Raw genomic sequence first — 12,322 nt, forward strand, 5'->3', positions numbered from 1 at the left:
TCCCCATCCATGATCCAAGCATGCTCTTCAATTAACCTTGCGTCTTCTTCCGTCTACTTTGTCGCTCTCCCTCGGTCTCTCTTACTCTGATCACCTCCCTCCCTCACTCCCTTTTCATCTTTTCGTCCCCCTCTGCTCCTTCAATCATTCTTACCTACCGGACTTTTTCCTTCTTTGTTCTCCCTTTCTGCGGACTGTTTGACTTTTGTGCTCGCCAAACATGGCGCCCTCCATCCCCTCCGCTAAGCTGACTCTTTCTTGTCCTCTCTTCGCCGCTGATTTCGACCCGCGCAACCCTGGGTTTTTGCTCGTTGCCGGTGGAGGAGGGGAGGGTCGCAGTGGGGTGGGAAACAAAATCGCACGTCTGCCTCGTCGCCGCCTCGGTCCAGTCCTATGAATGTACCTGCTAACGATTATCCTGTGCTGTAAACAGGTCCTTCTCGATTCCTCCAAACGCCAAACGCTCACTCCGGTCGTGGATATAGACTTGTCGCGCGATGAAGATTCGGTAACCTCGCTGGCAGCCGCGCTGCCAACGGAGGACTCGGTCATTGCCTTGGCTGGCATCAACAGTTCCGTTGAAGAACAGAAGCGAGACAACAACCAACATCTACGGTCCTTCCGCATCGATTATCCTCCACGCAAAGCCTACTCTAGAGCCGATCAGGTCGTTGAGTCGTCAGAAGACGGCTCGTCTGCGACACCGACTCTTGGGAAAACTACTCCCTTGTCCCGCGCGTCGCTCTTCCGCACAGCCAAGGACTCAAAATCATCCGACACCTATCAACGCCTTCTGCGCCTCTCCCCGTGGAAGTCCGGTGCGCAATCCCCTCGAGTAGCTGCCATCGCAACCGGTCTGGCGGCGACTGGCGAGATCGTCTTCTTTAGCGCGACCACTACCCCTGGGCAATCGGAGGTTATCGGTCGAATTCGGCTAGGCAGCGATGAGGAGGCTGAGGACATCGATATCATTGAACTGGACGACGAGACGGGCACCTTCCGCTTTGCCTACAGCAATGGTGTCGATGTTTTCGTAGGCCAAGTTACTGCTGACACTCGCTCAAATGCTGCGCCGGACGTGCAGTGTATTTATACGACACCGGTCCCGGAGAAGGGGCCGCGGACTAGGCCGAAGTTCCGGGCGTTGCGCTTCCTCTCGCCAACCGGTCTACTCCTTCTGCAGAACTCTCCCGATCGTAAGGGCTGTGAGCTGATGATCCTCGACCTCCGAGGTGCTTTGGTTCCCAATTTAGGGGAGAAGAAACCGCAACAGCAGCAGCAGATGACCACTGGGAAAGCAAGCATCATCCGGCGTAAAAAGCTTCGCAAGACCATCAAAATCGGTCTTGGTTTGGATATCTGCCTTCTAGGCTCTGGGAGCGATGATCTCGTTAAACAGCAGCAGCAGGCCATCATCGCAGTCTCTGGCAGTGACCAGTCCATCGAGCTTCTGACCCTCGAATTCAATCCGCTCAACGGCCGGGGCGGCTACGGCCCTCTCCGTCACTATACTACTCTCCCCGACGTGCACCCTTTTTCCATGACCAAGCTTTGCTTTGCTCCCTTCCATTCACCCCAGCACCCTGTCTCGGCCGCGACTCCTCCGCAATACGTTCGATTGGCCTCGGTCAGTATGGGCAATACAGTCGTCGTCCATACTCTCCCACTGTCCCCCTGCCCCCCCGCTAGCCGCAATCCTCGCTACGTCTTGTCTATGCCCGGGGAATCGGAGATCTGGACCCATTTCTCCAGCGGGTTTGCCGCCCTCCTCTCCATCCTCATCGTCTGCTTCGTCCTGCAGGCGTTCACCGAGATTCGGGGAGCAATGCCTCCCTACCTCGGCGCTACCGAATGGCTACCCCCGCATATCCGCGACGCTGTAGCTCGACCATATTACCCTCCTCCTCCTCCTTCTTCCCCACTTCCTCCCTCCCCACTCCCTCCCGCTGACCTCTCAACCTCATCCCCGGAATCGGGTACGGTAGTCAGAGCCTCCAACAACCGCCCCATCTCATGTGCATCATTGACCCCCTCCCCCATCCCTGTCCTCACATCGGGCAAACCGTCGTTCATCACCTGCGACTCAGCTACGAATCGTCTACTCGTAGAATCCACCCCAGCAGATGCCCTTTCATCCTACCGCCGTTGGCGAGACGTCCAAGAGACCGACCGCGCTCGGTGGATTCAGGGGCTTACAGAAGCATGCTACGGTCCGGTTTCCGAGTCGGATCTGGAGTCCGAGTCCGAGTCCGCGTCGGATGACGACTCCGTTCCGACCGGTGTGTTCTTCGGGGATCTGTGTCCTACCAAACCTTTCGAAGACCTGCCTTGATGGTTTGGCTCCTCCTTCCTGGAGGTTGTTTCGGCCCTTCTCGTATTTCATGTACTATTCTTGTGATGCCGAGTTCATCAAAGTCGAGCGCTTAGCTGGGAGATCAAGATATAACGAAATGATGCTGCCTGCCCTGCATTGCCAGGCTTGATCAATGAACATGACTCGACGATAAAAAAGGGTCGGCTGGTCGAGTGATATGTTTGCATACTCGCTTGATTGTTGCCGCAGTCTTGAACTATACAGTACCGCAGCGGTCCGCCTGAACATGCTCTTCTGAACCATACCCATCCTCATCTGGTGGCTGGGCTCAGCCTTCTTGTGGTTTCTACATGTATGTCTACTTACCTTACTGTGTGGTAAGGGTGTCAATATATGCTATGGGAGTATGAATATGAACTCGTTTAAAAATTACAACAAAGACACAAAGAGAGGATATTTCTATTGTTTTGGTTCTATGTCCGTCCCCTACTTTTGAGAGTCGCATGGAAAAACAACCACATAATGGCTCTATTGCGCCGGTCTTCGTTCCTCATGAGGTCGACTGCGCTTCCTTTGCATGCCAGCGAACAGTGATCAAGCTATCGTATCACAGATTCGTTGACCGACATAAATGGGTGGGAAATGAAAATGAACACAAGGAAACGGCGGCATCATTTGGACTGTCTATCGTCCACCCTTCCGTCTTTTTCGTCGACTGTGCATTTCTCTAGTATCAGAACGTCCGCGCATGTTCGGTAAAATAGCTTCTCGACTGACAAAGCAGGTCAAATCATCCAGCGCCTCACGCATCTTGCTGTTTCAATGTCGCTGCACTCCCGTGGGCAGAGATAATTCAGCAGAGACCATTCCCACAGCATCACGCAGCGGGAAGTAGGCGGGCAGCAAATAAGAATTATGCACAAATGTAAAATGTATAGGGAAAAAGGCGAGGGAGGGCCATGGTAGGCCGGAAAAAATCAGTATCAAAAACGCCGAAGCATCCATGCCAAGTCCGTGCGTAACAAAGTTTGGATATCACGATAAGAATTCGGGTGCAATGGCGGGTCGTTAAAGGGGTTAACAAAATCAACCGGTGGTGCATAAATGTGACCCATATGTGTGGGAGGAAACAAGATCTGGTTTAAATCATCAAAGGGTACCGAATGAGCACTGCAGCATGTAACGACCCGCGCTGGGATCTCTCCCCTTTTCGCTTACTGTCCGCTGTTTTTCTTCCAGCGCAGCAGCTCTGCAAGGCTAGCCAGACTGCATCCCATCTTAAGGAACTCGTGTGCCAACAACTCATCCGCCGTAGCACGGCTACGGACGTCCACGCAGAGGCAGACACTGAGGAAGGATTTGAGCTCTTTGCTGAGCTTTTCGGGCTTCTTCAGACGAGGAGTGCCGTTGGTGGCGATAAGATACAACGCCTTAAGGGGCTCCTCATTCAGGTACGGAGGCTCGGACTCGATCATCTCGATGGCCATGATGCCCAACGACCAACAGTCGACCTTGGGTCCGTATTCTTTCTGTTTCACAACCTCGGGGGCCATCCAATACGGCGTACCAACCATGGTAGCCCGTTTGCTCTTAGACTCTGTGAGTTTAGCACAGAACCCGAAATCGGCTGTGATAAAAGAAAACAATGGAGTCAGTTATGGGAGAACAGTTTCAATAGTGTTCCGAGATGATCACTACTCACTGATCTTAACGTGGCCAGCTCGGTCCAAGAGCACGTTGTCACTCTTGATATCACGGTGAATGATGTTCTGGCTATGCAGATGAGCCAAGCCTTTGCAGGTCTAGTGAAAGTTCAAGTTAGTGTCTGTTACATGCGTGGAGAATCCTTGCAACGTACCTCTAGACAGATGGTCGCAATCTGATCTTCCTGGATCACCTGGTTGTTATCGATCACATCGGTCAAAGCACCTCCTTCCATGAATTCCATGACGACCCACAACTCGTTGCTCTGCTCTTGCAAGAACGAGTCGAGGAAGTTGACAATGTTAGAATGCTGGCTGTCCTTCATGACGATAATCTCGTTGACAATCAGCTCCTTGCGTGGCTGGCTACGCAGATCCATTTGCTTGATAGCCACTTGAGTTCGCGGCCCATATTGACGGTACAGCTCACGGGCAACAGGAGATGTGGCATGCTCCTTGACCCGAGCCACATACACAGAGCCAGAGGCACCTTGTCCGATCTTGCGCTGCTTACTGTAGGACTCGTTCGGATTATCCTTCGAAACGACGGACCGCAACCGATCCATAACCTCGTTTTCGCTCATAGCCGACATACGAACCTCCCTCTGCCGGGGCTCAGCCTTCTTGGTCAAAGCCGCTTCGGCTTGACGGACTCCGTCTGGCACATTCGTTTTGCCTGTCGCCTGCTTGTTCGCAATGTTCAATGGTTTCACTGGCTGCACTGGCGCCGGGAGCTTGCTGGGAGGCGGGCCCTGAGCCTGCTGCGTTTTGGGACCACTGTTCGGAGTTCGTGCAGCTTGGGATTGAGCGGGGTATCTTGAGCTAGGCGAGGCCTGCTCTGTGCGTCCATTAGCATGATCCCCAGGTCGCTGTCCAGCCGTAGGCGGGGAAGGTGCTGGGCGCTGGGCAGTCAATTGACGCGAGGGATCAGGACGAGTCGAGCCCGGAGCCTGCGGAGCAGGGCGACTGGGCTTGTAGCGATCATCCGGCGACCCATACCCTCCCAGTTCCTGCTTCGCTAGGGGTACGCGAGTCTTAGGCAGTGAGGCATTATACGCATCCTGCTCGTATCTACTTTGCTCCTCTTCTCGCTGACGTGCCCTGCGAGCCTCTTCCTCTACGCGCCGCCGTTCCTGGTCTGCTAGCTCATTCATTCGCTCCAATTGCTGTTGCTGTTCCGCCGTACGATCAGACTGAGCGGGAGACGAGGCTGCCGAGCGACTAGTGGAGTACGATTGACTGGTATCCAGGCGTTGCGCGGGAGCGGGGGGTGGTGGACGAGGCGGCGCGATGGAATTGCCCACGGAGTTATTGCTCTGTGGTTTGGCCTGCTGGGTCGGAGGCGAGGCCAAACCGGCGTAATATTGAGGATTTTGCTCGCGCATCTTGATGTCGGAGTAAAACTCAAGGACCTCGATGACGGCCTGGGGGTTATTCTTATAGTCTTCCTTGGTAATGGCCGATGCAGTCAAGAGCTTCTCCCACTCCGGGGGTAAACCCACAAACGCGCCGGTGCGCGGATCGAAGCCGACATGAACACGATGGCTGAAGTTGGTCGGATTGCTCACACCGCCCATCCCTGGGCAGCGCTCATAAATTTTGTCAATCCAATCGTAAATCTCGTCGTCGCTCTTGACTTCACAAGTGATGCTCTTGGTAGGCACATCGCGAGTAATTAAGGCCGCTTTGGAGTTAGCATCTTTCGCATTGGCGAGCCGCAGAATCTCAAACGCCATGCGTGTATCTTCGGAGCGTGAGACGCCGGTGACAGCGGCCAGCGGAATCGACAGCACAACCTTGCCTGTCTCATTCTTCAGGAAATCGAGACGAAATTCACGTAAGATGAGATACCGCTGGTTCCAACTTGCCAGAAACTTGTCCTCCTTGCACCGAACATAGCCTTCTTTGATTACAGCGACACCTCCCTGACCGGACTGTTCGGTCTTGGTACGTGTGAGGGTGGGTGTGCTTGTGTTGGGGAACAAAGATAGATTGGCGGGCCCGGGAGTGCTGGGAGAGTTGAGACTCATTTGGCTGAACGAGGTGGCTACAGTCGGGTTTGTTGGCAAATTGAGGTTTGGCCGATCAGCGGGAGGGCGGGGGGCAGGCCCCGGGTTCATGAATTGGTCGGGGGAGTACATTCTGCGGCCGAGTCAGCATAGCCCTCAAAGGACAGTGTGCACTGATGGTATTGGGATGAGATGGGGCTGGGGGCCAAGATGGTAGCAGACGGTGAGAAAACGGAGACTTGCTTACTTTCCAGAGGAAAGCCTCCGGATTTGGCGGGGGGAGGGGGGGGCGGAGGGGGGACGAAGGCGTCAGGGGTGTATGGTGGGCTTCACGCGAATTGCGCAGGGGGTAAGAAGCAGTCCGACCAACCCAGATGGGGGCTGCGATGCGATTCCCTGCAGGATTTCTCAGGAAGCTCGCATAACACCAACCGATCCGATAATCGCAAATGCAGGGGCATTGAGAGTGGCGGAGGAAATGAGGAAAGAAGGTGAAAATGCATGCGCATAGCATCAATACCCGCGGGTACAGCACATCGTGGGGCAGGCATGTCGGAGGCGGAGTGAAAGATGTGAAAAGGGGGCAAGGAGATTGGAGAAGACGCCGAAAGCCAATACATGGGAGGAAACAAAGGAACAATGGAGGGTGACGGCACTGGTCGAAGGATGAGAATATGCTGGCTTACCTGTTCTCTTAAAGAAGTCCTTGAGAAAACCTCACCGAGCGTGAAGGGCACGTCGCGAGGTCGCTACCCCGAAGTCCAGGCGGGGTGAGCACCGGCGATGGACACGATGCAGGCAAGACACAGCTGTATGACAATGGATGGATGGATGAAGGGGAAGGGAGAGGGGGAGAGAGAAAGACACGTATAATGACACAGGCGAAGGTAAGAAATGACCAGGTATAAAGAGAGGCGGAGGATGAAGGGGAGGAGGAGGGGAAGGGAAGGAGGGAAGAGAAGAACAAGGAGAAAGGGTGCGACAGAGGGGGAGGGGAGGAAAGGGGAGAGAAGCGGAGAGAGAGCAAGTACGACGTACAGTAAGTACTTACTGTCTGTACAGTACAAGGGTAGGCAGGTAGGAGCATGTACGTAGTTAGAATAACTAGTAATAACTGAACTAAGAATGACTTTAGTTCATTAAGGGAGAAGGGGAGAAAGAATTATCAGTCGTCGTTTCACTATTAACTTACCTCTTATTATTATTGAGGAAGCCTCTTCTTCTGCTTCTCCTTCCAAGTTGTTCTTCTTCTCCTCCTCTTCTTCTTCTTCTTCTTCTTCCTCCTCTATACCACTGTTTCAGTCTATCATTAGACATCACATCATCATGGTATTAACCTACTCTGGTATGATCTAAACTCCTCAAACTCCCACTCTTTGCTTCTGATTTTGGCTAGCTTTGCTCTCTAAATGGCAGTCTCCCTGCTTGTCAGCAATTGTAGCCAAATTGAATGTACATGTACGAATACTGTACAAGAGAAGATGGATTATCATCCAGAGGCAAGGCTTGCTTGCATGCAAGACAATGTTGACTCAATAACCTTGATTGCTGGTGGTTTCACCTCAAACCTAAATCGAACCGATTTGCTCCTCATATAGTAATATAGTATGTGCCCATTACCAGACTAACAACAAATAAAACACCGAACCCATCTCGGGCGACACAAGTGGCGAAGTGGATGGAGCCTCCACACATGTGTACAGTATGTGTACATGAAGAGTGAGAATAGGTGACTGGTAACCACTTAGACCTTATACAAGCTACAAGCAAAGAGAAATCGCATCCATAATCAGACCCTGATCAGACCCTGCCTGACCTTTTATCTTCCTTCCCATCTGCCTAGGGGAAAAAAAAATCTGCGAAGATCAGGTCTAGAACAAAGAAACCTAAAATTAATGGGTCGCAAACGATGATCAATTCGACAACAATATCAGTACAACAACCAAATCTGCCCATATTATGTATTCAAATTCCAGTTGAGTCAGTAATCACTTATCTAGAGAGAGGTATGTACGTACATCAACAAGAATATCAACCCAATCTTCTGCATTAGCCGGCCCACATATAGTAGGGTAAATCCCGCCCTGCTTCCCACGGCACATTCTCGGTCAGTATGAATACGTTAGCCCACGCTCTTGTTGACTACATGTGAGGAGAGTTCGCGTCGGGGATGCACTTCCGGACGCCTTTTCGAGCCCACTTCTCTCAAGGCCATGATTTTCGGACAGCAAGCATATATGATTGTATTATGTCCATACATCTGTTCATAATGTGTCTGTCCATCGACTCGGAATGATCGAGCAAAGTCCTTAGCGATCCTCACCGAATGGATGATTGAACTTCAGCAATCCGTTTAGACCACCCACCCAGCCATCATGCGCCTCTCCACCTGTGATCCTCCGCATTACACATGGCACTCCGCCTTGCCATTCATTCTTGCCGTGCCGCATCTCCTCATTCCACACCCGCGCTTCCATCCCCGCCGTCATCCCTTGACCCATGTTTACCCCATCAATGCTCACCTCTAACTCGCGGCCGCGGTTCTTCTCGCTCAGACGTAGCGTGATCGGTGTACTCGACGGCAGCACCAACGGCCGGAAGCTCAAGCTTCGGGCGCAGATCGGGGTTAGGAGTACAGCAGGGACAAGAGGGTGCACGATACTACCACCACTACTCAGGCTGTACGCTGTGCTTCCTGTTGGCGTCGAGATGATGATCCCGTCGGCTACAGCTTCCGTCAAGAAGCGACCACCAACATACACATCTACCACTGCCAGGTGCGGCTCTTTACCGCGATGCAGCAGTACTTCGTTCATGACATACAGTCCCCGACGATCCCAGATGCCTGGCACAGATGTCGCTGATGCTTCTTGTCGAATTGGCTGTCCATCGGCCGTGAAAAGCCCTACCTTCAGTCGGTTGCGCATCAGAATTCGAGCTCCGCGCGTCAAACCCATCGACTTGCCCCGTACCGATGACCAGCCCGTTGGGCCCACGTCTAGGTCTAGTGGCTCATCATGCGTAGTCGGCCGCACTTCGCCTAGCACAGTTGCGCGATCTCCCACCCCCGCCCCAGACATGTACGCCTCGCGAAATGCGCGCTTATACTCGGGAAATTTCCATTCACTGAGAAACCCAAGCGTGCCCATGCTGAAGGATAACATTGGGGGTACATTGTAGCACGTCGCGAAAAGCGATGAAGCATGTAAGATAGTTCCATCTCCTCCCAGGGTAACGGTGAGATCCACTTTATTGTGGAGTGCCGGTCGAAGGCGATCCAGAGATGTCGTGTAAGCCGGGACGTGCAGCGATGCATGAACTTCTTCGGCAACTTTGGGTTCAAGGATGATCGATATTGAAGGATACGTAGATGTCGCATGACTAGAACGCACGGAGGTCAGTATGGATCGGTTTCCCTATCAATTGCACGACAAATGGCCGAAGAGCGCATATCGTACTTTGCAAATTCAATAAGAGATTCAGTTACTGCCGGGACACAGTCTTTTTTCACGACAAGAATGTTGCGTGGCGGCGCCGGCCATTGCAGGGACAGGAGATCGCCTACTTGCGATTCTATTCGAGTACCCCGAATCAGTGATCATGCACGCACACCGTACTATAATGACGCACACCTTGGTATCCTGGTATAACTCGCTGGGGTAGTGTGTCAAGCTCCTTGATCTCGTATCGCTGCGAAGACAAGGAGAAGCTTCGCATCCATGAGAGCTGACCAGTGAATCTGGCCCGGAGGGACGGGGCTCGGAAAATCGTGGAATGCATATTAGAGAGAAGTATGTCTTGAGAAGACCAAGAGCATCCTGGGAAGCGATGTTTCGATTAGCATCAGAGTGAGTAGAAAGAGAAAGGCACAATCACTTTAAATAGATAGATTCATTGCTCCGAGGCAGCATCTACGGAAACAATGCACTGTACAATTGCTAAAGGACCAGGTCTTCATAGATGATACATTCTCCGTTGTAGGTCGGCTATATCTTCTCAGAATATTCGGATTGGAAAGGACACCAACTCCTCGAATGGCTGCAGGAGACAATGAGGAAAGGAATCATAGATCAGGGGAATGAGGGGGAAAAAAAGAGCATTGAGTTGCAGCGCCCCCGGACTCGGCGTTTGGGTAGACCGCCCGCAGTCGGAGGGTCTGACGTATTGACAATATGTCAATAGCTCAAGTACGGATACGGTAGAGTAACTTAACTTGACTAAGTTACTTATGTAGTTAAGTTAATTAACTAAACTCGACTAAGTTAAATACAGTTTGGGTTATGTCATCCCTCAGCTTTCCCCTTCCGGTGATTCACGGAACCGCTGAGGCTCCCGTATAAATAACCTTACAACCCCAGAGACGAGGAACCACCGCCTCTTTTTGCTGGTTTGAGCATGGTTTGACCCAGGCTATTCTAATCTGTACTTTATCATTTTCTGGTCGAACTCGTACATGCCACTATATCGAGATTTTGAACCTTGGAGGCATCCTGGGCTTCGTCCTTGGACTTATTTCTAGCCCTGAGCGGGCCTGGTGCTCTTAGTGAGTTTGGGTTGACACCGCTTTTCTTCCCTCATCATAGCTATTTGTTGTACAGCTCAGCCCGCGTGACCATGTTGAGGGAATGCTGACCTGGAATTATAAACTTCAGGTTGTCCCGACCATAAAAGTCCTACTGTCCAGGCAAGATCTCTGGTTGTCCATCCCCAGCTTTGTGCCATCATGGAACACAATCTTCGTCAGCGGAAGCATGTGAATCCGACAGCTTCTTCTGTGAGCAACGAGTCTCATGCTTATACTGATGCTGAGCCGCGCTTGAAGCATGGCCTCGCCATGCAAATATTCCGCTCCCTCTTGCTCGCAACATGGTTCAACTGCTGTTGCGTCGCCATCTTAGCAACACAAGTCATTGGCTCCCCACTCTATCTGATCAACAAGGATTACTACTATGCGTACATGGCGTACACCAAGCAATCATTTGGACTAGTGATCACGGCTCTTACACAGTGGGGTTGTCCAACAGTCGTGCGCGTTAGCGGAGACAAGAGCGTGCGGAATCAGATTCACCTGGCGGAGGATGGACGGTTACGAACGGACTTTCCAGAGCGACTTGTGATGATCGCTAACCATCAGGTTTATACGGACTGGATTTATTTGTGGTGGGTCGCATATACGAACCAGATGCACGGCCGCATCTTCATCATTTTGAAAGAATCCCTCAAATACATCCCTATTATCGGGCAAGGTATGACTTTCTATGGCTTCATCTTTATGGCCCGGAAGTGGCTCTCGGACAAGCCGCGGCTCCAACATCGTCTGGAGAAGTTGAAGACGCAGCACTCGGGATCTCAGTCGAGTTCGCCACAGTATGATCCCATGTGGCTGCTGATCTTCCCCGAGGGAACGAATCTGTCAATCAATACCAAACGGCGGAGCGCAGAATACGCGGCGAAACAAGGGCTTCCAACTCTGCAATATCAAATTATTCCCCGGTCGACTGGCCTCTTCTTCTGCCTGCAGCAACTGCGGGGCACTGTTGAATGGGTTTACGACTGCACTGTAGCCTACGAAGGACCTCCGTAAGTGAATTGGTTATTCCATACTTCTTCACAAGCTCTAACCAACTCTGTTCATTCGCGCAGAAAAGGCAGCCTACCCGACAAGTACTTCACGCTTCGGTCAACGTATTTGCAGGGCCGACCACCAACCTCTGTTAACATGCATTGGAGACGCTTTGCGGTGGCGGACATTCCACTTGACAATCAGAGCGAGTTTGATGCCTGGATCCGAGCTCGCTGGGCCGAGAAGGACCAACTTTTGGAAGAATGGTTTGAAACCGGCCGATTCCCGACTGAATTGGGAGGCTCTATTGTTGTTGGCACTGGTACCCCAGCGCAGAAATCTGCGGCGGCTACCGGATATGCTGAGACCCATGTTCGACTAGGGCACTGGACTGAATTAGGCAGAATCTTCATGGTATTGGTGGGCACTGCCTTACTATGCAAGTTACCCAGGCTATTCGGTCTGTTTTGAGGCCGTTGAATGAATCATTGCAGTGAAAGGAGCTACTAACTCGGTCGGAAATTTGAACATTATCATGATATGAAGCGATGCACTAAGAGCCATGACTTCTTTCCTACTTTTATACTTAGTTGACGACATGATGAGCATTATTAGTGTACTAGACCCGGCATCATGTAGTGCTAGTTATCAACTCAAGCCTTGACAGGCACTGATGCATCAATATGACCAAACTGAGAGTAAAGTTAGAGACCAACCAGTGACTGGTGTGGCG

At 51.9% G+C, this 12,322-nt stretch overlaps 4 protein-coding genes across 4 annotated transcripts; 2 read left to right on the forward strand and 2 right to left on the reverse strand.

Moving 5' to 3' along the window:
- Positions 1 to 220: 220 nt before the first annotated feature.
- Positions 221 to 2,332, forward strand: BO82DRAFT_360889 (uncharacterized protein; the record flags this gene model as incomplete). Its single annotated transcript, XM_025636793.1, has 2 exons — positions 221 to 343; positions 434 to 2,332. 2 exons carry the CDS (start codon positions 221 to 223, stop codon positions 2,330 to 2,332), a joined length of 2,022 nt encoding a protein of 673 aa, XP_025496805.1.
- Positions 2,333 to 3,261: 929 nt separating this feature from the next.
- On the reverse strand, positions 3,262 to 6,161 carry BO82DRAFT_415753 (serine/threonine protein kinase CLA4; the record flags this gene model as incomplete). Its single annotated transcript, XM_025639965.1, has 3 exons — positions 3,262 to 3,941; positions 4,017 to 4,116; positions 4,173 to 6,161. 3 exons carry the CDS (start codon positions 6,156 to 6,158, stop codon positions 3,529 to 3,531), a joined length of 2,499 nt encoding a protein of 832 aa, XP_025496806.1. The 3' UTR covers positions 3,262 to 3,528.
- A 1,924-nt stretch (positions 6,162 to 8,085) lies between these two features.
- BO82DRAFT_350314 (NADH kinase POS5) lies at positions 8,086 to 10,113 on the reverse strand. Its single transcript, XM_025634117.1, has 4 exons — positions 9,903 to 10,113; positions 9,659 to 9,844; positions 9,485 to 9,599; positions 8,086 to 9,407 (listed from the first exon to the last, which is right to left on the reverse strand). The coding sequence occupies exons 2-4, from the start codon at positions 9,804 to 9,806 to the stop codon at positions 8,336 to 8,338; spliced, it is 1,335 nt and encodes a 444-aa protein (XP_025496807.1). The 5' UTR covers positions 9,807 to 9,844; positions 9,903 to 10,113; the 3' UTR covers positions 8,086 to 8,335.
- A 274-nt stretch (positions 10,114 to 10,387) lies between these two features.
- Positions 10,388 to 12,258, forward strand: BO82DRAFT_350315 (lysophospholipid acyltransferase family protein). The gene is made up of 3 exons (XM_025634118.1): positions 10,388 to 10,569; positions 10,679 to 11,606; positions 11,670 to 12,258. The coding sequence occupies exons 2-3, from the start codon at positions 10,750 to 10,752 to the stop codon at positions 12,058 to 12,060; spliced, it is 1,248 nt and encodes a 415-aa protein (XP_025496808.1). The 5' UTR covers positions 10,388 to 10,569; positions 10,679 to 10,749; the 3' UTR covers positions 12,061 to 12,258.
- Positions 12,259 to 12,322: the final 64 nt, after the last annotated feature.

Source organism: Aspergillus uvarum, assembly GCF_003184745.1.
Source record: "Aspergillus uvarum CBS 121591 unplaced genomic scaffold BO82scaffold_3, whole genome shotgun sequence".
NCBI lineage: Eukaryota > Fungi > Ascomycota > Eurotiomycetes > Eurotiales > Aspergillaceae > Aspergillus > Aspergillus uvarum.

What these genes read in the sequence shown, in the direction of transcription:
- BO82DRAFT_350314 (XM_025634117.1), bottom strand. Translation starts at nt 9,806, where the DNA reads ATGCATTCCACGATTTTCCGAGCCCCGTCCCTCCGGGCCAGATTCACT. An exon ending in AGTTATACCAGGATACCAAG is followed by an intron (nt 9,600 to 9,658) that starts GTGTGCGTCATT and finishes GTACTCGAATAG; the next exon opens with AATCGCAAGTAGGCGATCTC. An exon ending in TCTCTTATTGAATTTGCAAA is followed by an intron (nt 9,408 to 9,484) that starts GTACGATATGCG and finishes CGTGCGTTCTAG; the next exon opens with TCATGCGACATCTACGTATC.
- BO82DRAFT_350315 (XM_025634118.1), top strand. Translation starts at nt 10,750, where the DNA reads ATGGAACACAATCTTCGTCAGCGGAAGCATGTGAATCCGACAGCTTCT. An exon ending in GTAGCCTACGAAGGACCTCC is followed by an intron (nt 11,607 to 11,669) that starts GTAAGTGAATTG and finishes TCATTCGCGCAG; the next exon opens with AAAAGGCAGCCTACCCGACA.